At 44.4% G+C, this 24,000-nt stretch overlaps 1 protein-coding gene across 1 annotated transcript in view; it reads left to right on the top strand.

Moving 5' to 3' along the window:
• The window catches only part of LOC307045508 (NACHT, LRR and PYD domains-containing protein 3-like), a 28,340-nt gene extending 6,474 nt beyond the window's left edge, over positions 1–21,866 (top strand). The window contains exons 3-13 of the mRNA XM_079691193.1: positions 2,880–3,115; positions 9,895–11,743; positions 12,473–12,646; positions 13,139–13,312; positions 15,900–16,073; positions 16,542–16,715; positions 18,368–18,541; positions 20,171–20,211; positions 20,472–20,512; positions 21,118–21,164; positions 21,516–21,866. Of these exons, the coding sequence (XP_079547319.1) occupies positions 2,880–3,115; positions 9,895–11,743; positions 12,473–12,646; positions 13,139–13,312; positions 15,900–16,073; positions 16,542–16,715; positions 18,368–18,541; positions 20,171–20,211; positions 20,472–20,512; positions 21,118–21,164; positions 21,516–21,747 (3,316 nt within the window). The 3' untranslated portion in view covers positions 21,748–21,866. The remainder of the gene's footprint in view (positions 1–2,879; positions 3,116–9,894; positions 11,744–12,472; positions 12,647–13,138; positions 13,313–15,899; positions 16,074–16,541; positions 16,716–18,367; positions 18,542–20,170; positions 20,212–20,471; positions 20,513–21,117; positions 21,165–21,515) is intronic.
• The last annotated feature ends 2,134 nt before the right edge of the window (positions 21,867–24,000 follow it).

Below are 24,000 nucleotides of genomic sequence, written 5' to 3'. Positions count from 1 at the left end.
TGGACTGGCGTGTCAGCCGTGTCAGGGCTACGCCTGTCCTTGGGCCCCCTTGCAACGTCGTCCGACGGGAAGTTACTGGGCAAGAGGCCGAGGTTGAGCAACGACTCGTAGGAGAGGTACATGGCCCGGACTGAGCTGCTCACATATACCATGGAACGGCAGGATGTAGTACGGCCCCCGCTGCAGGTCGTCGAGAGCCTAGCGAAGAACGCTCCCTCGATGGCTATAGGGGAGCGGTTGGCGGCCAACAGGCTGAGGCTGACGGGTCGCAGGTCGTCCCGCGCGAAACCGCAGGCCAGGAACTCCTCCAGAGACCAAAGGTCCGACTGCGCGCCAGTGTCTGCGACGGCGGATATTCGAGCTCCGTCGGCCGAGCCCCGGTTGCTGGTGCCATCCCTCGGCCCGACTGGCATGTCCATCGAGATGGTGATTAACGCCCGGGGGTGGTCTCTCAGCCTGGCTCGCCTCCATTCGCCCTTGGAGAAGATGTGGTGCTCGAGTATGATAGGTGAAGGCCTGTCGACACAGCCGTGCGACGTAGGGGCGCGGCGTCGGCGAAGGCTCCCGCGACGTCGGCCAGGGCGGGCTCCAGCTTGCACCGACGAGACCTGGGATACCAGCTCCGACCCCATGGCGGCCTGTTGACTGTCGGATGACGGCTGTTGACGCCTCTGTTGTCGGCGGGCCCTGTAGCAGCCGATGCACACCTGGTGAGGCTTAGGGTTCCACCCGCGAGGCCCCTCCGTGAAGACGTTAAAGACGTTCTTACATTCCGGACACGAGGCACGTTTAGCCCCGTCCGCGGGGCTCGGGGCGGGGCTCGCCTGTGGAGTCGTCTTCAAGCGCCGGAATGACGACATGGCTGATAGGGAGGACGACGGGAGAGCGTTACGGGCCATCTCTTTGTTCTCGACGAGTGCAATCACGTCATTAACTGGCTTGACCAGGACGTCAGTTGTCCCTAGCGTCTCGCGGCGTATGTCCGAGTCATAGATGCCATTGAGCAGCACATCGCGGATAATGTGGTCGGTATAGTCCACGTCCTTACCACACTCGCATACCGCATTATATGCGCATGTCTCTGCTTTACCCCGCACTCTGGCAGCGAATGCGCGGAATGTCTCGTCGCGTTCCTGGCGTAACTGAAGTAGTTCGGTGCGCAGGACGCATGTAGCAACTGGGATGACAGCTAGGGAACGCATGACGGTGATCAGGTCTGGCAAGGGTCCGGAAGCGGCGTCGGGGACGGCTTTCAACAGGCTGTCTCCAAGTACAGGCCCAGCGCACTGAAACAGCTGGAAGGGGGCCTGTGCGTCCCCTATGCCTGAGCCGGCGCGGAATACATTCCAACGGCGGATGAACACGTTCCATTCCTCTATTGACACGCCCACATCAACTTTGGGCCGATCGAGTCTCGGGCCGTGAGGGGCTGGGGCCTGGGCTGGCGCGGCCATGACAGGCGCTGCGTGCTGGTGGCTACATCCATGAATCGTCAATATAGCAATGACGAGTGCTTCAGACAAGTCATCGGATTTGAACTCGCAGCCGGGGACAGGGCATCCAACAACGACCATGGTGTCGTCATGAAGAAACACACTCCTCAATGTCAGTTTCGGTGATTTATTGACAAGGATGACGACACCCTAAAACAGAATAATGCAGCAAGATAAGCTGACAAAGTATTACATCCATGCAATTCAATCAACACAAATATATACCACGAAACAGAGTATAGTAATATAATAGTATAATATATATATAGTATAATATATGGTATAATATAATAGTGGAAACAGTCTTACATGAATGAGTGGACGAACGTCTCAACTCGAGGCGGAGTGCATGAACAATGTTTGAACTAAAATGGCCGCTCGGCACTTCCGGGTCAGAGCACGGCATAACCGGGCAGCGACAGCAGTGACACTGCCCTCTAGTGGCCGGCGATAAACTCTTCAGGGATGAAAAGGGTGTTACATTTACTTAATTATGAATATTGTTACATCAAGGCCGAATATTAGGATGAGCACCAACGGTCAAAAATGTGTTTTCCCTCCCAGAACTGCCAGCGCAGCCCCTGCGATCAGATCTGAAAAGTTATAACGCCAGTGCTACGGGCCGGCCCTGAGTTATGCAAATATCTTTCTCTCTCTCTCTCTCTCTCTCTCTCTCTCTCTCTCTCTCTCTCTCTCTCTCTCTCTCTCTCTCTCCTCTCTTCTCTCTCTCCTCTCTTCTCTCTCCTCTCTCCTCTCTCCTCTCTTTTCTCTTCTCCCTTCTCTCTCCCTCTCTCTCTCTCAATGTTGGTACGCAAATGCACCTTTTTTCAAATGACCCGGTGCTCTTTTTTGGTGGAGGTGCGCATGCGCAAAAAAGCGAAATGAGGCATGGCTAAAATGCATGATCTGTGTTGATGGAGCAGCTACAATGTTAGCCTAGCTTTAATCAAACCGGTTCAGAAGACATTTTAAATGTTTCTATGCTTGTTGTGTTGGAGACAGACTGACAAAGCATTAACTCAGGCTTTTTACAAATCAATATCATGTTGTCATTTCAGCATCCTTTCTATATGTTTACTGTAATTGATTCACAGCAGCTTCTATGTGAATTGTGTTTGTAATGCTATAGTGCACCAGGTTAATACAGCTGTGTGTGTCTAGTAGAGACAGGGACCATGTGCTCCTCTGGGTGATGAATCCAGACAGGAAGAGGTTTGCTTTTATAATAATGTGAAGTGTAAACTATCTACCCTATCACTAAGATATATTATATAGAGATATAGACCTTTTTAATTATGAAACTAGAATTTTCCACCTTGTTGTACCTTTGGTGAGAATCAGCTCCACTAATGTAAAGTGCTGTAAAGGATGTGTTCCTCTCCACAGAGGGAAGAGGTGTCAGGACGTCCTGAAGGATCCAGTCTCTACCAGCTGTGCTCTGTGTCAGGACGTCCTGAAGGATCCAGTCTCTACCAGCTGTGGACACTGGTTCTGCAGAGAGTGCATCGCCTCATACTGGGAGCAGAGACCTCCATCAGGAAACCCCTCCTGTCCCCAGTGTGGAGAAAGATCCAGAACCAGAGCTGGCCTGCAGACAGCCAGTCAGACCAGAACTGTACGAGGTGAGAGGCCGAATCGAACCCTGGTGCGTTTAGCAGCTTGATGCGGTTAATTTGGGTCGGTGTGAACACAGTCTGAGACCTCTTAAGTGAACTAAACGACCGGACTCTGGTCCGCTAAAATAGGTGGTCTCGGAACGCTTGCTTGCGAACTCTGGAGCGGTTCATCTCTGGTGTGAACGCAGTCCGCACCAAAACATAGGAAGCGTAGTATTTACGTGTCACAAGAACGCGGATATCTTCATAATCTTTAGCGAAAGAGTCTTTCAAGACATCCGCGGTTGTTTAGTTAAAGAGTGAAGCAGAATGAAGTGTTGAACAGTGTCGTGTAAAGTAAAAATGCTCCGTCAGCTACATAAAAGTAAGAACACCTGTCGTCGGTGAAACGCCCCTCCTTACTGCAGAACGTCTCTCATGTGTTATAATGTTTTTTAACGGACATTGTCTGATTATATAATCATATGCGCGGGCCGCTAGTGTCTGTTGATCTCCAGATTAACAGCAGCATTAGAATAACCTGCCGAAAGTGCCGATGCTCCATGGCGGAGGCTCCGGTAGAAATTGCCGGGATTTGCGTATTTACCCTCTTAATGTCTGACCAATGGTTGAACAGCATTTCCGTGCACATGACTTGTGTTTAAAGTTTATAGTCCGTTTGAGTTTTGCCCGAATGTAAACCGAACCTTCTGAAAAATGAAACAATGTAACAAACTGTGGTCTGGTGCGCACCAGAGAAGCGGACTATAGAGTGGCGAAGTCACGCCCATCTACTTCCGGTCCATGGGAGCATATTTCGGAAAAATTATGCATTGAAGTGAATGGGGAGAGAAAGACTATCTTTCGATCCCGTTTGAATTGTGCCACGAATTACACATATGATGTTTTTCAATCTTAAAAATCATTTCCATTTCAAAAAAGTCACAGTTTGTCCTAAAACTGTTGAAATATAAGACTATGAAAAATACGCAACTAGAAAGACTAAAAATCCTAGAGTCCAGGTCCCGCATGCTGGCTCTCACGGAACCGACTAACTCCCCTTGTGTGTATGTACAGCTCTCAACATGCCCAGACTTGGAGTGATTTTCACCTCTTTTAATACTTTTCACCTCGTTCTGATAGAAAAAAGTGAAATGTGCCAACGTGACTGCCGTCTTGGAGTGTGGTGCGAGACGGGAGATGTAGTTCATTGAGCGTTTCACACAAAACATGTGTTACTTCACAGTTTTACGAAACATTTTTATTTTTGACTTGCAAAATTAACTTTTAAATTGACAAACATCATATGTGTAATTCGTGATCAAACGGAATCGAAAGATAATCTTTCTCTCTCCATTGACTTCAATACATATTTTTTCCGAAATAAGGTCTGGCCAGAAATGTTCTTCAGGCAGTGGAAACGCTGCCTGTAGGCCTCAGGCACAAGGTCATATGCCCTGAGAACAGCACCTTTCACATTGTCATACACCAAACTATCCTCAACAGAAAGAGAAGAGCAAGCCTCCTGAGCCTTGCCGACTAGCTTGCACTGTACAAGTATGGCCCACACATCTTCTGGCCAGCGCAGAGCAGCAGCAATGCGCTCAAATGCACCAAAGAAGTTCTCCACTTCTGACTCACGAAAGACAGGGACCAGCTGAATGTTGCTACCAACATCAAAAGCAGCAGCAGAACCTGACAATGGTTGTGTACCCGAAGAGGTACCAACTGAACCTGTCTGCAGCTCTAGCTGACACATCCTGAAAGCTGTGTCTCCATCCAACTTTTTGATCTCCAGCTCCCTCCTGAGCTGAAAATCTGGCTCACGCTCCTCCTTCTCCCACTGCAGACGAGCTAACCTCACTTTCAACCTGGCATCTAATTTAGAACCAGTATGAGAGGACTCACTCCACACAAGGGAGGCCATACTAAACACACAAACTAATTTTCAACACAAGGTCACACTTAAATCAGCTCACTCAACAACAGGCAACATATCTGAGGCTACACAAACATTGACTCTTTCAAATAACAAACTTCCCCAGATCCCGCCTAACACAAATTACCTAACTATCTTCTGGAGCGTGCCGGGCTCGAGGCGACTTTAAAGGCAAACATCAGCGGCCGAAACCCTGAAACGTCTGCCCCCAACAGGGACTACCAGGATGATTGACAGACGTTCTCGCCTCACTCTCCCCAGGAGTGGGAGAATGAGACGCAGCGGTGGAAAGGCGTGAAGCAGCTTCTTTGGCCATGGCTCGTGTGCAAGCGAGTCCACCCCCAAGGGCGGGTCGTTGCTCAAAGCCATGGAGAACCGCAGGGCGCAGTGGCTGTTGCGCCGGCTGGCGAACAGATCCACCTCTGCTGTCCAGAACCGGGCCCAGATCCGCTTCACCACCTCCGGGTGAAACGCCCACTCGCCTGGCAGGGGTCCGCCCCTCGACATGAGGTCGGCCCCCCTGTTTTCCAGACTCGGAATGTGGAGGGCTCTCAGAGATAACACCATCTCTGCAGCCCATAACCACAATTTCTCCGTTGTGGTCAACAAAGCGGCGGAGCGGACTCCGCCCTGCCTGTTGTTATACGCATCCGTGAACACTGTGATGTAGGAGGTCACCCCTCCCAGCAGGGACCCCCTCCGGAGGTGATCCAGGGACCCCCAGAACCGGAGGTTGCCCTCAAGTGAGGGGGGATGTTTGTGTCTATTGAGATCCAAGCGCAGGCTGGAGAACCACCTCTGCAGGCGGCGCATATGCAGTAACCCAAGCGGGACGCGGGACCACAAACGTGAGCCGCCGCCATGAGACCCAAGGTCTGCATGACAGTCAGAGCTGTCACTGTTGCCCCCTGTCACAGTCTGCAAACTGCCCGAAGCAAGGATGCCTGTCTGCTCTCTGACAGGGTGGCGCGTAGCCTGCCTGCCTCGAGTACCACTCCCAAATACAACGCCTATTGGTGAGGTATGGGGGTGCTTTTCTTCCAATTGATCGCAAAACCCAACTTGGTTAGGTGTAGAATCAATTGGGCTGTATAAAACATTGCCCGTTCCCTGGACCTGACCATAGCTATGAGGTCGTCCAGATAAAAGAAAACTCTCATGCCACAGCCGGCTGGCTACATCTAGAAAGTCTCAGTGAATGAATGCTTGCATGATAGGATCAAGGGGAGTACCCATAGAGTCCAGTAGAGGGCGGAACCTGTGAGAGATATAACATTAATTCACAGCTTTACATTTCTTGTTTTATTTTGTGACTCTCTTCAACTTTCCCTCTTTAGTTTAAATAACTGTTTCAATGTGTTCCAATCAGGCTTTTGACCAAACCACAGCACTGAGACTGCTCTTGTAAAGATCTCCACTGACAGTGGCAGAACTTCAGTGTTAGTATTATTAGATCTCAGTGCTGCGTTTGACACTATTGACCACAGCATATTACTAGACCAACTAGAAAACTGGGTGGGACTTTCGGCAACAGTTCTACATTGGTTTGAATCCTACTTAAAGGACAGACATTGTTTTGTTTCTATAGGTAAATACACTTCTGAGTTGACAAATATGACATGTGGGGTTCCTCAAGGCTCCATCTTGGGGTCTCTTCTCTTTAATGTCTACATGCTACCACTGGCTCAGATAATGAAAAACAACAAAATAAGTTACCATAGCTATGCAGATGACACACAAATGTACACAACCATTTCATCAGGAGACTATGCTCCAATTCAAACACTGAGTAAGAGCATTGAACAAATCAATGACTGGATGTGTCAGAACTTTCTCCAATTAAACAAAAGAAAAAACTGAGGTAATGGTTTTTGGAGCCAAGGCAGAACGTATAAAAGTTAGCGCTGAGCTTCAGTCTGCAATGTTCAAAACAACCGATAAAGCCAGAAATCTAGGTGTAGTCATGGACTCTGACCTGAGTTTCAACAGTCACATTAAAACAGTTACTAAATCAGCTTACTATCACCTAAAGAACATATCTAGGATTAAAAGAGCATGCTTTTATTTTCAGTAGACTGGACTACTGCAATGGTGTCTTCACAGGTCTCACAAAAAAATCTATTAGAAAGCTACAGCTGATTCAGAACGCTGCTGCTCGAGTCCTCACTGACACTAAGAAAGAGGATCACATTACTCCTGTTCTGAAGTCTTTACTCTGGTTCCTCACTAACACTAAGAAAGTGGATCACATCACTCCAGTTCTGAAGTCTTTACTCTGGTTCCTCACTAACACTAAGAAAGTGGATCACATCACTCCTGCTCTGAAGTCTTTACACTGGTTCCTCACTGACACTAAGAAAGAGGATCACATTACTCCTGTTCTGAAGTCTTTACTCTGGTTCCTCACTGACACTAAGAAAGTGGATCACATCACTCCTGTTCTGAAGTCTTTACTCTGGTTCCTCACTAACACTAAGAAAGAGGATCACATCGCTCCTGCACTGAAGTCTTTACACTGGCTTCCTGTGTGTCAAAGAATAGATTTCAAAATACTGCTGCTGTTTATAAAGCACTGAATGGTTTAGGCCCAAAATACATTTCTGACCTCCTGCTAAATGATGAACCATCCAGATCTCTCAGGTCTTCAGGGACGGGTCAGCTTTCTGTCCCCAGAGTCAGAACTAAACATGGAGAAGCAGCGTTCAGTTATCATGCTCCAAATATCTGGAACAAACTCCCAGAAACCTGCAGGTCCGCTGCAACTCTTACTACTTTTAAATCCAGGCTGAAGACTTTTCTTTTTGTCGCTGCTTTTAATTGAACTATTCATATCTTAAACTGCACTGTAACTTGTATCCATGTATTTTTTCTTTTAATGTTTATTTTATTATCTTTGCTTTTTAAATGCCATTTTCATTCTTGTAAAGCACTTTGAATTGCCTTGTGTTGAAAGGTGCTATATAAATAAACTTGCCTTGCGTTTCCTTTAGTTGCATTCAACACCTATTTCCGACATGAATTCAGAGGTAATTCCTCATAGGTGGCTGGTTACAACTCCACCATCATATGTCCGACCATGAGCTCTACGAACCCTTCCAATCAGGCTTCAGATCCAACCACAGCACAGAGACGGCCCTTATTAAAATAACCAATGACCTCCTCATAGCCGCCGATTCAGGCCTCGTCAGCATCCTTATCCTCCTGGACATCTCCGCCGCATTCGACACAGTCTCCCACACTATCCTACTCAACCGCCTATCCGTCTACCTTGGCCTCTCTGGTACAGCCCTCTCCTGGTTCCATTCCTACCTCTCCAACAGGCAACAGTTTGTGACCGTCGGAAAATCCAGCTCTCCCCCAGCCCCTGTCAACCAAGGTGTGCCGCAAGGTTCGGTGCTTGGCCCCCTTCTATTCAACATCTACATGCTCCCCTTCGGTGAAATCATTTGCCAACATGGTCTCAACTTCCACTCCTATGCCGACGACACCCAACTCTACATCAGTACCTATCCATCATCCCAGCTACCCCCACTGTCACTTGTCAACTGCCTCCGCGACATCCAAGCCTGGATGTCAAAAAATCTACTTAAACTCAACAATAACAAAACGGAGCTCATGGTTGTGGCCCCAAAAACACTGCTCCGGAAGGTTGGAGATCTGCTCCTCAGCATCGATGGCGGCTCCATCCACCCTTCCCCCGAGGTTCGCAGCCCGGGCGTCACTCTGGACTCTAGCCTCACCTTTAACTCCCACATCAGGTCAACTGTCAAAACTGCATTTTTTCACCTACGAAACATCTCCAGACTCCGGCCCTCTCTCCCCGACTCCGTTGCAGAAAAATTAATCCATACCTTCATCTCCTCTCGTCTGGACTACTGCAATGGAGTTCTGTTCGGGGTCACCAGCAAAGCCCTGGACAGGCTCCAGTACGTCCAGAACTCTGCAGCCAGGCTTCTCACCCGCACTAAGCCCTGCCAACACATCACCCCTACCCTCATCCACCTTCACTGGCTCCCGGTCAAGTCACGCATCCAGTACAAACTCCTCCTGCTAACTTACACATTTCTCCACTCCCTAGCCCCTCCATACATCTCTGACCTCCTTCAGCCCTATACCCCCTCTCGTCACCTGCAGTCCTCCGACAAAGGGCTGCTCTCCATCCAGCACTCCAAGTTGAAAACATTTGGCAACAGAGCCTTCAGTGTCGCAGCCCCCACCCTCTGGAATCCTCTCCCCTCTGCAATCAGGAATGCACACTCTGGACACCTTCAAAAAACACCTCAAACACCATCTGTTCACTCAGGCCTTTGGCCTCAACTAATATGCAGTATCCAGCAACCTGTTCCTGTTTTGTTTTCTTCAGCCTATGTATCTGTATGATTATTATTACTTTTTGTTTTGTTTTGTTACTTCCCATTGTAAAGCGTCCTTGGGTTTCGTGAAAGGCGCTATATAAATTGAAATTATTATTATTATTATTACATAACTCATTCAAACATTCAACAAATTAAGACAACTGTCTCCCCTCTTTAAACAGTGACAACCATAGTGATAAACTGTAATAGGCCTGAAACTCAATCTACCAAACCACTTATGTTTGTACGTATATACTGTGGTTATAGAACAACATGAAATAAAATGCATTTTCATTGAGGGTTATACAAGAATATATTTGATTATATTTGAATATAATCCATTATATGAACTTTCGTTTTAATTATTCAACTTAATATGGAAACCTCAACAAGGTATACTGTTTTAGAGCATAGACAGTAAGCTGTTTTATAAAAATGTTAAACTCTGTCTGTTTTTATTGTTGGATTCTTCAAATCATTTTCTTATTCTCTCCTGTTTCCTGCTCTCTCAGCAGTACGTGGTCTGCAGGAGGTTCTAGATGAACATAGGCTCAGTCTGAGGAGGAGATGTGAACGTGTGACTGAAGGAACTGATCAAAGTCAAACCCTCCTCAACAGCATCTTCACTGAGCTCTACATCACACAAGGCCAGAGTGAAGAGGTTAATACCCAACATGAGGTGAGGCAGCTGGAGACAGCTTCCAAGAAGAAGCCCCTCCATGACACTCCAATCAAGTGCCGGGACATCTTTAAAGCCTCACCTGACCAACAGACTCTCATCAGAGCGGTCCTGACCAACGGAGTCGCTGGAGTTGGAAAAAGCTTCTCAGTGCAGAAGTTCACTCTGGACTGGGCCGAGGGTTTGGGAAACCAAGATGTCAGTCTGGTGATCCCGCTCTCCTTCAGGGAGCTGAACCTGATCAAAGGTGAGCAGTACAGTCTTCTCAGGCTGCTCCATGTTTTCCATCCAACCTTACAGAAGCTCACAGCAGAGCAGCTAGCTGTCTGCAAAGTGCTGCTCATCTTTGACGGCCTGGATGAAAGCAGACTTTCTCTGGACTTCAGAAACAATGAGGTTGTGTCTGATGTCTCTCAGCAGTCCTCAGTCAACGTGCTGCTGACAAACCTCATCAGGGGGAAGCTGCTTCCCTCGGCTCTCGTCTGGATAACTTCCAGACCTGCAGCGGCCAATCAGATCCCTCCTGAGTGTGTGGACAGGGTGACAGAAGTACGAGGCTTCACTGACGCCCAGAAGGAGGAGTACTTCAGGAGGAGATGGAGTGATGAAGACCTGTCCAGCAGAATCATCTCTCACATCAAGAGCTCCAGGAGCCTCCACATCATGTGTCTGATCCCAGTCTTCTGCTGGATCACTGCTGCAGTTCTGGACCACATGTTGACTACAGACCAGAGAGGAGAGCTGCCCCAGACCCTCACTGACATGTACTCACACTTACTGCTGGTCCAGACCAAGAGGAAGAAGCAGAAGTATGAAGAGGGACATGAGACGAGTCCACAGCAGCTGACGGAGGCTGACAGGGAGCTTCTTCTGAAGCTGGGGAGGCTGGCGTTTGAACATCTGGAGAAAGGAGACATCATGTTCTACCAAGAAGACCTGCAGCGCTGTGGTCTTGGTGTCACAGAGGCCTTGGTACACTCAGGAGTTTGTACAGAGATCTTCAAAAGAGAGAGAGTGATCTTCAAGAAAATAGTCTACTGCTTTGTTCATCTGAGCATTCAGGAGTTTCTTGCTGCAGTCTACATGTTGCACTGTTACAGCAACAGAGACACAGCGGTACTGAAGGACTTCCTGCAGGAAGGCTATAGCAACAGGTATAACAGAGATCGGGATTATCCATCCCTGGATGTCTTCCTAAAGGGAGCCATGGAGAAATCCCTCAGAAGTGAAAATGGCCACCTGGACCTGTTTGTCCGCTTTCTCCACGGCCTCTCTCTGGAGTCCAACCAGAGACTGTTAGGAGGCCTGCTGGGTTGCACAGACAACCGTCCAGGAATCATCCAGAGACTCTTCAAAGGCCGGCTGGGTCGCACAGACATCCAAAGAGCCATCAAGAACCTAAAGAAGATGAGCAGTGATGAAATCTCTCCTGACAGGAGCATCAACATCTTCCACTGTCTGACAGAGATGAAGGACCTCTCAGTACATCAGGAGATCACAGAGTTCCTGGAGTCAGAGAACAGATCAGAGGAGGAACTCTCTGAGATCCACTGCTCTGCTCTGGCCTACATGCTGCAGATGTCAGAGGAGGTTCTGGATGAGTTGGACCTGGAGAAGTACAAAACAACAGATGAGGGACGAAGGAGACTGATTCCAGCTGTGAGGAACTGCAGGAAGGCACAGTAAGTCCAGATTTAATTAACTTTATAAGCTAATGTGGATCAGAAGTTTAGTTATTCAAATAAACACTAACATTTCAATTTTTGAACCTGTTAAGCCCGAGAGACCCCGGTACCGGGGCCCTCCCGCAACCTCTTGCGATGTGATCACACCACACAGCAGGACTTCCAGTTATCACAGAAAGCTATTATTACTTTCTAGTAGTTTCTTTATCATTAAACACACACGTTTTTATCAAAATGTATTCGAGTTTAAAGTAAGATCTTTATAATTTCCCACCAATAACACAGTTATGTCTTAATGCTGATATACTGGGAACACCTGATATACCTGGTATTCAGTTGAAAGTATTGAAACTTTATTGGTTTGTTAATTGTGTTTGTGTGTGCAGTACATTTCCAGATGCTCAGAGAAGCCAAAACATCCTTCATCCATCACATCCAAATATAAATTAACATTTAAATATGTACATCTCTAATATTGTCAAGTGATTTATTTAATTTATGTTTCTTTGGTAACAGTCACTGACAGCAGGAGCACAGACATGTGATCAGATCACCCTGACAACACATTACACTCTATTATAATACATTATTATACTGTATATAATATGACATGGAATAACAGAAAATGTCTATCAGCATTTGTCAAATATGTTTTCATCAAATGCTTGAGGTTAATATAATGTTTCCTCTTTTTTAACACATGTTGTAATATATGTGTTATTATAGACTTGCTGACTGTGGACTCTCGGAGACTGACTGTGAAGTCGTGGCCTCAGCACTGAAGTCTGACCCCTCCCATCTGAGAGATCTGGACCTGAGTCACAACGCTCTGAAGGATTCAGGAGTGGAGCTGCTGAGTTCTGGACTAAAGAGTCCAAACTGCAGACTGGAGGCTCTCAGGTCAGTTCACTGACTGCAGTTCATACAGATCTGTTTGTGTTCTTTTTCTGAATTTGCCTGAGAACAAATATATTGTATTTATTATTTTCCACTTTTGCTAATGACTGAATATTGATCAGATTAACAAAGAGAAGGTGAATGTGTGAGGGAGAGAGTTTGAGCTTCCACAGACTCACTCTGAGCTCCATGAGTCAGTGGAGATGCTGTTAGTACTGATGAGCTGTGAGGGAGATGAAGGAGTTGTTAAACATCTGATCAAAGTGAAAGATCCAGATTATCAATGGACTGTTTCTAAATCATCACTGACATTAAAAGCCTGTTTAACTCTAATCACATTATTAAACCTGGAGTTATTTCAAACAGGAACATTGTTTTCTAAAGTTACATCATTGCAGGTCTCCCTTGTAAATGAGATCGATGATCTCAAGGGACCAATCTGTCTAAATAAAGGTTTGAAATGAAATGAAATGAAATCATGTTTCCTTTATTCAGAATGAGAGACAGCAGTTTATCAAAGATCAGCTGTTCTGCCCTGGTCTCAGCTCTGAAGTCCAACCTCTCCCATCTGAGAGTTCTGGACCTGAGTGAGAACGCTCTGCAGGATTCAGGAGTGGAGCTGCTGAGAGATCTTCTGGAGAGTCCAGACTGCAGACTGGAGACTCTCAGGTCAGTTCTCCATCTTTAATTTCTGTACTCAATCAATCAATCAATCAATCAATCAATGTTTATTTATATAGCCCAATATCACAAATGTTACATTTGTCTCAGTGGACTTCACAGTTTGTACAGAATATCAGTATGACAACACGACACCCTCTGTCCTTAGACCCTCTGTCCTTAGACCCTCTGTCCTCAGACCCTCTGTCCTTAGACCCTCTGTCCTTAGACCCTCTGTCCTTAGACCCTCACATCGTACAAGGAAACACTTCCAGAGAAAACCCACAGTTTAAAGGGGAACATGGGAGAAACCTCAGGGGGATCAACAGAGGAGGGATCCCTCTCCCAGGACGGACAGACGTGCAATAGATGCCGTGTGTAAATTGAAAAGATAATACATTTGCAACATAGGTATTCCAAATGTTTGTAAATGCATGTGTGTATAATAGGAAGATGAATCCACGAGTATATCCATCCAGGACTTGTGATCCAGGACCACAGCCACGACTCAAGATCCAGGACTCGCGATCCATGACACAGGACCGCAGGATCATCCATGACTCCGGATCCCGGCGTATATAGACACCAAAAAGAAAGACATTTGGGGAAGCTGGGTTAATCGGAACATGAGAGTACACAGGTATAGACAGAGAGAAGGAAGAAGTAAGATGTCCCCCAACAAACTAAGCCTATATCAGCAAAACTAGGGGCTGAATCTAATCAGCCCTAACTATAAGCTTTATCAAAAAGGAAGGTCTTAAGCGCACTCTTAAAAACGGATAGGGTGTCTGCCGCCCGAACACAAACTGGAAGCTGATTCCACAAAAGTGGAGCTTGATAAGAAAAGGCTCTGGCTCCCATTGTACTTTTAGAGACTCTAGGAACAACCAACAACCCTGCATTCTTGGAACGCAATGCCCTAGTGGGACAGTAGGGTATAATGAGTTCTTTAAGGTAAGATGGCGCCTGCCCATTAAGGGCTTTGTAGGCGAGAAGAAGAATTTTAAATTCTATTCTGTGTTCTATAGGGAGCCAGTGTAAGGCAGCCAGAACAGGAGTAATGTGGTCCCTTTTCCTAACTCTGGTTAGTACACGAGCTGCAGCATTTTGAATCAGCTGAAGCGACTTGACTGACTTCTTGGTACACCCTGATAATAAGGAGTTACAATAATCCAGCCTTGAAGTAACAAATGCATGGACTAGTTTCTCTGCATCGTTTTGAGGCAAGATATGCCTGATTTTTGCAACGTTACGTAGATGGAAGTAGGCAGTCCTTGAAATTGATTTTATGTGGGTGTTAAAGGATAAATCCTGATCAAATATAACACCAAGATTCCTTACAGTCTCACTGGAGGCCAAATTAATGCCATCCATAGTTAATATATCTTTAGATAATTTGTTTCGTAGAGTCTTCGGGCCAAGTACAATAACTTCAGTTTTGGTCGTGTTTAACATCAAAACATTTAAGGTCATCCACGTTTTTAAGTCCTTGAGGCAGTCTTGAATTTTATTTAGATGATTGGTTTCATCAGGCTTGATGGATAAATATAGTTGAGTATCATCCACATAACAATGGAAGTTTAGAGAATGATTCCTTATAATATTGCCTAACGGAAGCATATATAGTGTGAACAAAATAGGTCCAAGCACTGAGCCCTGTGGCACTCCATGGCTAACTTTGGTTTGCATGGATGATTCATCGTTGACACGTACTGAGATCAATGTGTATATATCAAAGTACCGCTCGAGCACCGGAGCAATGTTTGCAGCTCTCGTTAGAGGCTGTACACGTGCCGGCTTTCTGCTGCTTAAATCCACTGCTGTGATGAACAAGCTCCCAGAATGCAACACGGTGCGCTCAGAGTAAAGATAATAAAACAGATGGAGCATGATTCAACTTCAGGAACTAACTGTCCATACAAGTGTGGTTGGTTTGGTGGGAAAGTTTGAATCTATGTAACTGGCAGTACTTTATGAATATGAAGTGCTCATCGTCTCTCTTCAACTGTCACATAGAGTAGTTACACAGCAGAGACAGCACTACAGCGCTCTGCTGACCGGACGTTTACTGACTCTCCTGCTGAATCTGACTGGCCTTAGTTTATTAACAGTGGTTTGATTTCCTTTCAAACGAGCGACAGCAGCGTCAGAGGAACGCTTCAGAACAGACCTCACTACAGACAGCGCCTCGTGGCTATAGGCTGACTTTTCTCACTGAAATATTAATGTACATGCCTTGATGATGTCATTCTTTATAAAGCCTCCCCCCACATTATTGAGCGAGGGCTTTAGTTCTTCATTATCTTCTGAGAGTCCCGCCCCTCTCCCAAAAGATCTATGATCATTTAGTAAGACTAAGAGCAGAAACTAAAGAGCCTGCAGTCTCCTCTCTGTTCACTGGTTTACGAAATAAAACTATTGACATAAGAAAAACACGGACTATAACCTCTATTTAACTTTTTCTGTCTTACAGTTTTTAACCTGTTTGGAGTTTCCACTTTCTAAACTTATTCAGCTCTGATCAGATTATTAAACCTGGAGTTATTTCAAACAGGAACATTGTTTTCTAAAGTTACATCATGTTTCCTTTATTCAGACTGAGTGGCTGCAGTTTGTCAAAGATCAGCTGTTCTGGTCTGATCTCAGCTCTGAAGTCCAACCCCTCCCATCTGAAGGATCTGGACCTGAGTCAAAATGATCTGAAGGATTCAGGAGTGAAGCAGCTGAGAGATCTTCTGGAGAGTCCAGACTGCAGACTGGAGACTCTCAGGTCAGTTCACTGACTCTCTGTTCCTGCTGGAGATCTCATGTTTCATTAGTTATTCATCCTGATTCTTCATCAGACATATATTAGATCCATACGTTTGTAAATGTTGTCGTAACAGTTGATTGTTTCCTAAAGAAACTATTATTCTTCCACTGTTGGTTGCTAAAGTAAATGTATGTTTTCTTTAGTAAATGGTCTGAATAAAGAAGGTCCTCTGAACTAATATTAGTTTTACGTAAAGTTTACTTTCTGACACAGAAACGTTTATGTTCCCATCATTTAGACGTGTTTTCACAGATAACAAACAGAAGGCTGATATAATGATGATCCACAATAACAGAATGACAGTCTCTGTAATTCAGGGAAAGATCATTGATTAGGAGGAAGTAATGATGAGCTACACATTTCAGACCTGAACATCTGACTGGATTATAAACTGATTTGTATCCTTATCATGTTTTCTTTATTCAGACTGAGGTGCTGCATCTTGTCAGAGATCAGCTGTTCTGCTCTGGCCTCAGCTCTGAAGTCCAACCCCTCCCATCTGAGAGATCTGGACCTGAGTCACAACGATCTGCAAGATTCAGGAGTGAAGCTGCTGAGAGATCTTCTGGAGAGTCCAGACTGCAGACTGGAGACTCTCGGGTCAGTTCATCATCTTCAACTTTCTTTCTGAGATGTGTTTCATATTAATGAGAAGTCTGTGTTCCTGCACTTTAATGGTCTTTCTCTCTAAAACGTCTCAATAGAAAAGTGACTGAAGGGTCTTGTATTTTACTAAAAGCTCAAATGATCATAGTAGCGAGGGGCCGGGGCCAACTCTCAGAAGTCCTTTCAAAACAAAAGCCCTCGTCTGGTGAAAGAAACTTGATGCTATATAAATGTGTGCAGGTGTCTTTGTGATCACACGAGAGGAAGTGAAGGGCTCGTTGAGACAGTCCTTAATGTTCTCTCAGAGCTCATCAGACTAGAGGAGGGATGAGGGCTTTCCTCTGAAGCGTCACTGAAGCCACGTCTGCTTCAGATGATCAGCTGTCAGCTTTAACAGCTCTACACACTTTGGATAGTTTGCTCACATGTGCACTCTGCTCATACTAATATAATGCTCTCAGTTATCATGAAGCAGCAGCAGTGTGTTACCTGTTTAACCAACCCGGTATCACGGCAAGACATGAACATGTGACTATTTACCATGCTGGGAGACGTGAAGATGTGACGATTTCGTCCTTTCAAACGTGACAGTTACATGGTATTGTTAACCAGTGGAGAAATACCCGGAAATGCCAAGCAAATGCTACCCCGACGGTCGGTTGTTATTGTTTATATTAATATAATAATGATTTTTTTTTTAATAGTCACACTCGATTACGCCAATTTTCTTGTTGCCCCAGCTGGTCGACACCTCTTTTAGCAGAAACAAAGGCTACATTAATGATTAAATCAATGTTAATCCATGCGTGTGGATGTGGAATTAACGGACGTGACATTGTGCGATTGCGTTGCCAGGCAACAGCTTCAGTTCATGTTCATTTACAAACTCTTCAACTACAACCGTTGTTATATTTAAAAACATGTTAGAAGGCCTCATGAGATACTTTAATGTACATTAAAATGTAAATGTGAAGGAATGTGTGTATAACAAAATACATCCGTCATAAACGAAAACGGAAACAAACGTAGGCAAGATCCTCAGCTCGATGATTGGATGGTTTAGCCGCAATGCACGCTGGGAGATGGTGTTTATGCGATGTGAAATCCGAAAACATTTTTTTTAAATAATACTTTATTCCGAGTGTTCTTGCTTTTCTCTTTGAAAGTCATCACATAACGGCATTGTAATACACGGTTCGGCTGCATTACATATTACAGATCTGCCGTAGTTCGCTATTCATAGAGCCCTGATGAGAAGACTTCTAGACAAACATGAGGAACTGACGCCAAGACTGAAAACGTGACGTGGATCATAAATATATCAGCAATTAAACAACATCTTCAATTTCTCTTCACACAACACGTCTCCTCGCAGGATCAACACTAATTCGGCTGACTTTTATATTTGATCCAATCGGTAGATAGGCTGTATTTACATCATAAAGGTGCACAGCTGATAGAAAGGGACACCTGGTGGTTAAAGCATGTTATTGAATTTTATTATTTTATTATTATTAAGACGTACAGGAAGTCGGCCATTTTGTATTTGGCGTTGGAAAATCCAGCTCTGATTGGATTATTAAACCTGGAGTTATTTCAATAAGGAACTTTGTTTTCTAAAGTTACATCATGTTTCCTTTATTCAGACTGTGGGGCTGCAGTTTGTCAGAGATCAGCTGTTTTACTCTGGCCTCAGCTCTGATGTCCAACCCCTCCCATCTGAGAGTTCTGGACCTGAGATTCAACGATCTGCAGGATTCAGAAGTGAAGCTGCTGAGAGATCTTCTGGAGAGTCCAAACTGCAGCCTGGAGACTCTCTGGTCAGTACGGGGTCTCTGCTGGTTCAGCAGTATTGTATTAAACACAGGGAGGTGTTTCTCTCACTGGGGAATCACAACAGATCAGTGATGTTTCCCACTGACTGCAGGCTCTTTCATTCTTCCACAAACAAGAGAAGGCCAGCTGAAAATGGCCTTCTATGAATTGGGAGTGTCTGTGTGTTTATTTTTATTATTATTATTTATTTGTTCTCCCATTGTTAAGCGTCCTTGGGTTTCTTGAAAGACGCTATAAAAATCGAAATTATTACTTTTATTATTGTTACTCTGATGTGCTGTTTATTTTAGTTGTTTATTCATTTATTTCCTATTTATTTAATCAATAAGCTAGAACCTCCAGAAAAACGCGGGCTAACATCCTTGATTATGCGGGCTAACATCCTTGATTATGCGGGCTAACATCCTTGATTATGCGGGCTAACATCCTTGATTATGCGGGCTAACATCCTTGATTATGCGGGCTAACATCCTTGATTATGCGGGCTAACATCCTTGATTATGCGGGCTAACATCTTTGATTATGCGGGCTAACATCTTTGATTATGCGGGCTAACATCCTTGATTATGCGGGCTAACATCCTTGATTATGCGGGCTAACATCCTTGATTATGCGGGCTAACATCCTTGATTATGCGATTAAACATGCAGGGTTTTTATGTGATTTTATTCGGTGCAGAAACACTGATAGATAACACTGGGCAGTGTGAGGGTCTACCACACAGATCTTACAAGTAAGCCAATCAAGTGTTAGGGCTAACAATAACGTCTCTACTAAACATAGTAAAACATAATTAAAAAAGCCTTCACATTGTTTTAAAAGTCAAATGTTTAATTGTTTACATAAGAAATGCTACCTAAATTGTTGATATCAAGCTAAGATAACTTGGCTAATGTTAGCATTTCGAAGCTACAGCCTTCATATCACTGAGATATCCACTTATGACACTAAACTGACTTTCTTTTTTGATTTAATAATAAACCAAGTATCACAAAATGGTTAAACTCGACTTGAATGCAGGCTACATGAATCTATAAACTTATCACCAACTGAATAACAATCCAGTGGAACTTTTATGAGGTTTTGTTGAAGTGAGACATGGTCGCTGCATTTTATTACAACTCTAAGGGTTCTGCAGGGATCCGTTTATAAATCTCTACGGGGAGTTTGAAAAATGACGACACGTTCAGAGTTAAAGAAGTTTGGCAACACGGACAGCAACATGGAGGATTCACATTACAATGTGTTGATTGGCTGGAATTAAAAAAATGCCCAGGCTAAACAGTGCGATCTGCAGGAAGTTGCGAAATATGCTAAATAATTAGAAGGCCAGCTGAAAATGCAAAGCCAAACTTTAGTAATCAACTCTCTAATGGACATATGGGATTTTACAGAAGAGTGGGAAAGGTAGTCTGTTTTTTATGGGATGTTTCTAGTTTCTAATGACTGGTTACTTCCTGTCATGCAGCTGAGAGCAGTCAGTCGTAGTGTTTGCAGAGGAGATATGATGGGATGTGAAGCATGAGATCAGTCAGGACTCTGAAGCTGACTCAAAGAACTAACACATATTTTAAACTGGATCTCAAACTGTTGGATTGTGTTCATCCCCACAGGACAAAAGGCAAGATAATCAGAGCCAAGATCCAGAAGGCCTGTGAGTACTGAAACCAAGCGCTTCAAGATTTGTCTTGGCAGATGAGAAGCGCTGTATAAATTAAATGTATATGTATTATTATATCCTCAATTCATCAAGATATTGTACATTAAACCTGATCTTAAAAGGTCTTTATAGCACAACAACTATATATTTGAATTCCATTTTGTTACAGCTCTATTCAATCATTTTGGCTGCTAATGTTTGTCTTTGTTCAAGTTCAATTATTATCTTTCTCTGTCACCTCTTCTCTCCATCAGGTGACTCCGATGTGGAACAGGAAGTGAAGACAGACAGAAAGGTGAGAGAGGAGCAGTTGAACAGAGTGAAGTCTATTTATTTCACCACTGAAGTAAAATATAATTATTAGGGCTGTCAAGTTAAACGCTATAATGCTCGCAATTGATCGAAATGATTCAGGTATTCGATTATGAGTTATGAACATTTCTATTTAATTTGTTTCTGCTTTTTTAATGGGAGATGTGCCTAAAAGGATTACATATCACCAAGTTGATTCAATAAATGTATATGATGATGCCATTTAAAATATCTGGATCCTCGACAAAATGGGAAATATTTCTGCTGGCTGGTACTTCTGCTCTGTGATTGGCTGGTAATACTGTGCTGTGATTGGCTGTTATTACTGTGCTGTGATTTGCTGGTAGTAGTGTGCTGTGATTGGCTGGTAATACTGTGCTGTGATTGGCTGGTAATACTGTGCTGTGATTGAGTGGTAATACTGTGCTGTGATTGGCTGGTAATACTGTGCTGTGATTGGCTGGTAATACTGTGCTGTGATTGGCTGGTAATACTGTGTTTTGACCGTTTGAAATGAACAATGAACTCAAATGATCCAGACTATTTTCCATTTTTCAAATAATTAATAAATAACTGTGTTTACTCCAGGCTCCTAAATCCTTCTCACCTGAACACACTACTGGATCTAAATACAGGTAATGCTATAACATGACCAAACATTATTTAAACACATTAAAAATATATATTTATTGTATTGTGTTTCATTTCATGTCTTTCACCATGACGTATTGCATCCAATCTCTTTCTAACAGACATACTGTACCTAAAATAATGCCTCTGTGTGTAGGATTGTTTTGTTTTTGCACACGCACACACATTCTGATGCATGTGGACACATCTTCAGTGATGTTCCTGTAATCATCAGGTGTTTCAGATCTTTCAACAAACCCTCCTCCAGGTCAGACTCCAGCTGGATGAACACCTGTCAGTCAGAACACAGGCCAGTGAAGGCTTGTTGTAGTAACCTGTCCCCTGTGAGTCTACAGGTTCAGGTGTCCTGGTCCAGGTGAGTTCCAGTGTGATTTGACTGGCCTGGTGTTCGTCATGGCTCAGGAGGCGGAGCTTCTGTACAGGACGGTCCCTTGGGAGGAGAGCCTCCTCCAATCAGCTGGCAAGCAGGCAGCAGGGCCGCTGTTCGACGTGAAGAGTTCTGTTGAAGCTGCCGTCGTCCAGCTCCACCTGCCACACAGCGAGACAGAGGATGGTAAAGACCTCTAGTGTTAACAAATATACACTTATATAATGTTTCTGTGGCACCTTTTAATATCCACTACCGCTCAAGAGTTATGAATCAGCTTTATTAAACTTGTAACAAAGATAGCAACAGTATGATGCAGACACCAAATCTGTTCTTTACATTCAAATAGTTTTGTCCCTAAAAGAAGAAGAATGAAATGATTAAACATCCATTTAGTCGATGTGTTTCATGACATCATTGATCATTATTGAAGCAGACGATGCAGTTCAGCTCTAAACACTGAGTTGGATTGTCTTTGGGCCCTCTGCAGTCTCCTCTCTGTAATATTAAAGAGATTTAAACTGTGATTGGTCAGTCCACAGCATGCTCAGCTGCTAACAGTGCTAACTCAACGCTAGCTCTCTGTTACTGTTGTGATGCTAAGCTAGCAGTTTGAATAATTCTTACTTTGTTATCCATCCGTTGCTCTTTCTGCTCTTCACATTGTCAGTCTGGCTGAAGCATGAACAAAACAAAACAACAGACAACAACATTTATAAGTTAGACTTTCTACGCCCTGCAAGCTTTAGAAAACTCTTCACACATCTAGAGAATCACTCAGACATGAGACCGGACTCAGTCAAGCTGTTCTGGCTGCAGATTACAAACATAACAGTAAATGCTCCCATCCAGAAAGATCACAGGGGGCAGATCAATAATGAAACATTAAAATAAAAGGTGGAGGATATAAACTGGAACATCCTAGTGAGGCTCCAAAGTGAATGACATTAGATGAACATTAGCTCTGAGCTAAAGTGGTGTGACATTGAATATGATGAAGCTGTTTCAAAGCAACAGATGACCAGCTCTTTGCTCCACAGCGCTGCTCCTGGACGGCCTGTTGTCTGTCGTCCACATCACTGAGGAAGGCCTGAGCATCTTGGAGCCGCTGGAGGTCACACCCACTCACGTGGTGGTGAACGTGCCTCACCTCTCTTCCTTTGGCCTCATCATCGATACATTGAAAGGTTTTCTAGGGTGGCCGATAAAAGGCAAAATTATGCTGTTCCTGCGACCCCCGGGCCGAGAGGAGCAGATACTGGATGTACTTCTGCTGCAGAAAAACGTCCTTGAGGGGGAGGTAAGTCAGATTCATGCTCACTGTCAGACCAAACACTTGTTTTTAACCACAGAGAGAGTAAGATCTATCTGAACTGAATCTTCAGATGGTTCGATGGCTGCTGTATTTCTGTCTGCCTGTGTCACTTGTGATCCATAAGGCTTCCTGAGATGGATCACGTGATCTCATCCTTTCTCACTATGTTTTGACCCTCGGGCAGCAGTCGTTTGTGTTTCAAAGACTTATGTGTTAAGTATTATATATTCAACATCCCTATAACAGTATTCCTAAATGTCTCGATACAGAGAGGAGTGATGTATCCTTATTATTATGTTTGTAATTGATTGTAAATCTCATCACTCTGCAGAGCAGGTCCGTCACCATTTGTTGGTTTTAGATATGATCTTTAAATGAATGTTCCCTGACTGTGAGAGCATGAACTAAAGTGATCCAAAATATCCTGTTACTGAAGGTTGCTGTCAAACAAGGAAGTGCTGTGCACGTCAAGATCTCCTCCGACTGTGAGCTGGTTATTGATCACAGTTACAGTGTGCACTGTGAACCTGAGGGCTTCTTCATTCAGCCTGCGGTGAGTCACTGATACTCCTCTAAAGAAACACAATGATCATTAACACACATTTATCTGCATGTGGATCCACAATCAGGAAAGATCCAGATAAACATTTCACTTCTGCTTCTGGTTTTCAGAGTAAAACATTCGACTCAAGTTTTGGACCAGATTACCCTCCGATATTTGAAGTTTTCCTGAAGACGGGCACAGAGAGAGTGGTTCTGAAGGTCCAGGACCAAGGTGGAAATGAAGTCTGGAATCGTCTCGTGTCGCTGGAAGGTAAAGACTCCACTGAGCTCAGACCCAGTGATAGACTGGTAACTCTAAAGCTCCATCTCACAGCTTTCTCTATTGAGGCTCCATGGCAACGCATCGTTACGACATCAAACACACAACCTGTTATATTCTAAAGCTATAGTAAAAACTAGTGTGGTGGTGAAACAGCGTGGCATCATGGGAGTTGTAGTCTTCATCTTCTCATGGTTTAGTGGATACACCACCATTACAGGAGACCGTGATGAACGTACTGTTACCTTGATTAAAATGACACGTCTCTCTGAACCATTTGGGATAATGTACGTACACAACTCAACAAAACATGAA

This window comes from Notothenia rossii (assembly GCF_949606895.1).
Source record: "Notothenia rossii genome assembly, chromosome: 7".
In the NCBI taxonomy this organism is placed as follows: Eukaryota; Metazoa; Chordata; class Actinopteri; order Perciformes; family Nototheniidae; genus Notothenia; species Notothenia rossii.
This window is presented reverse-complemented; position numbering and strand designations above follow the sequence as displayed.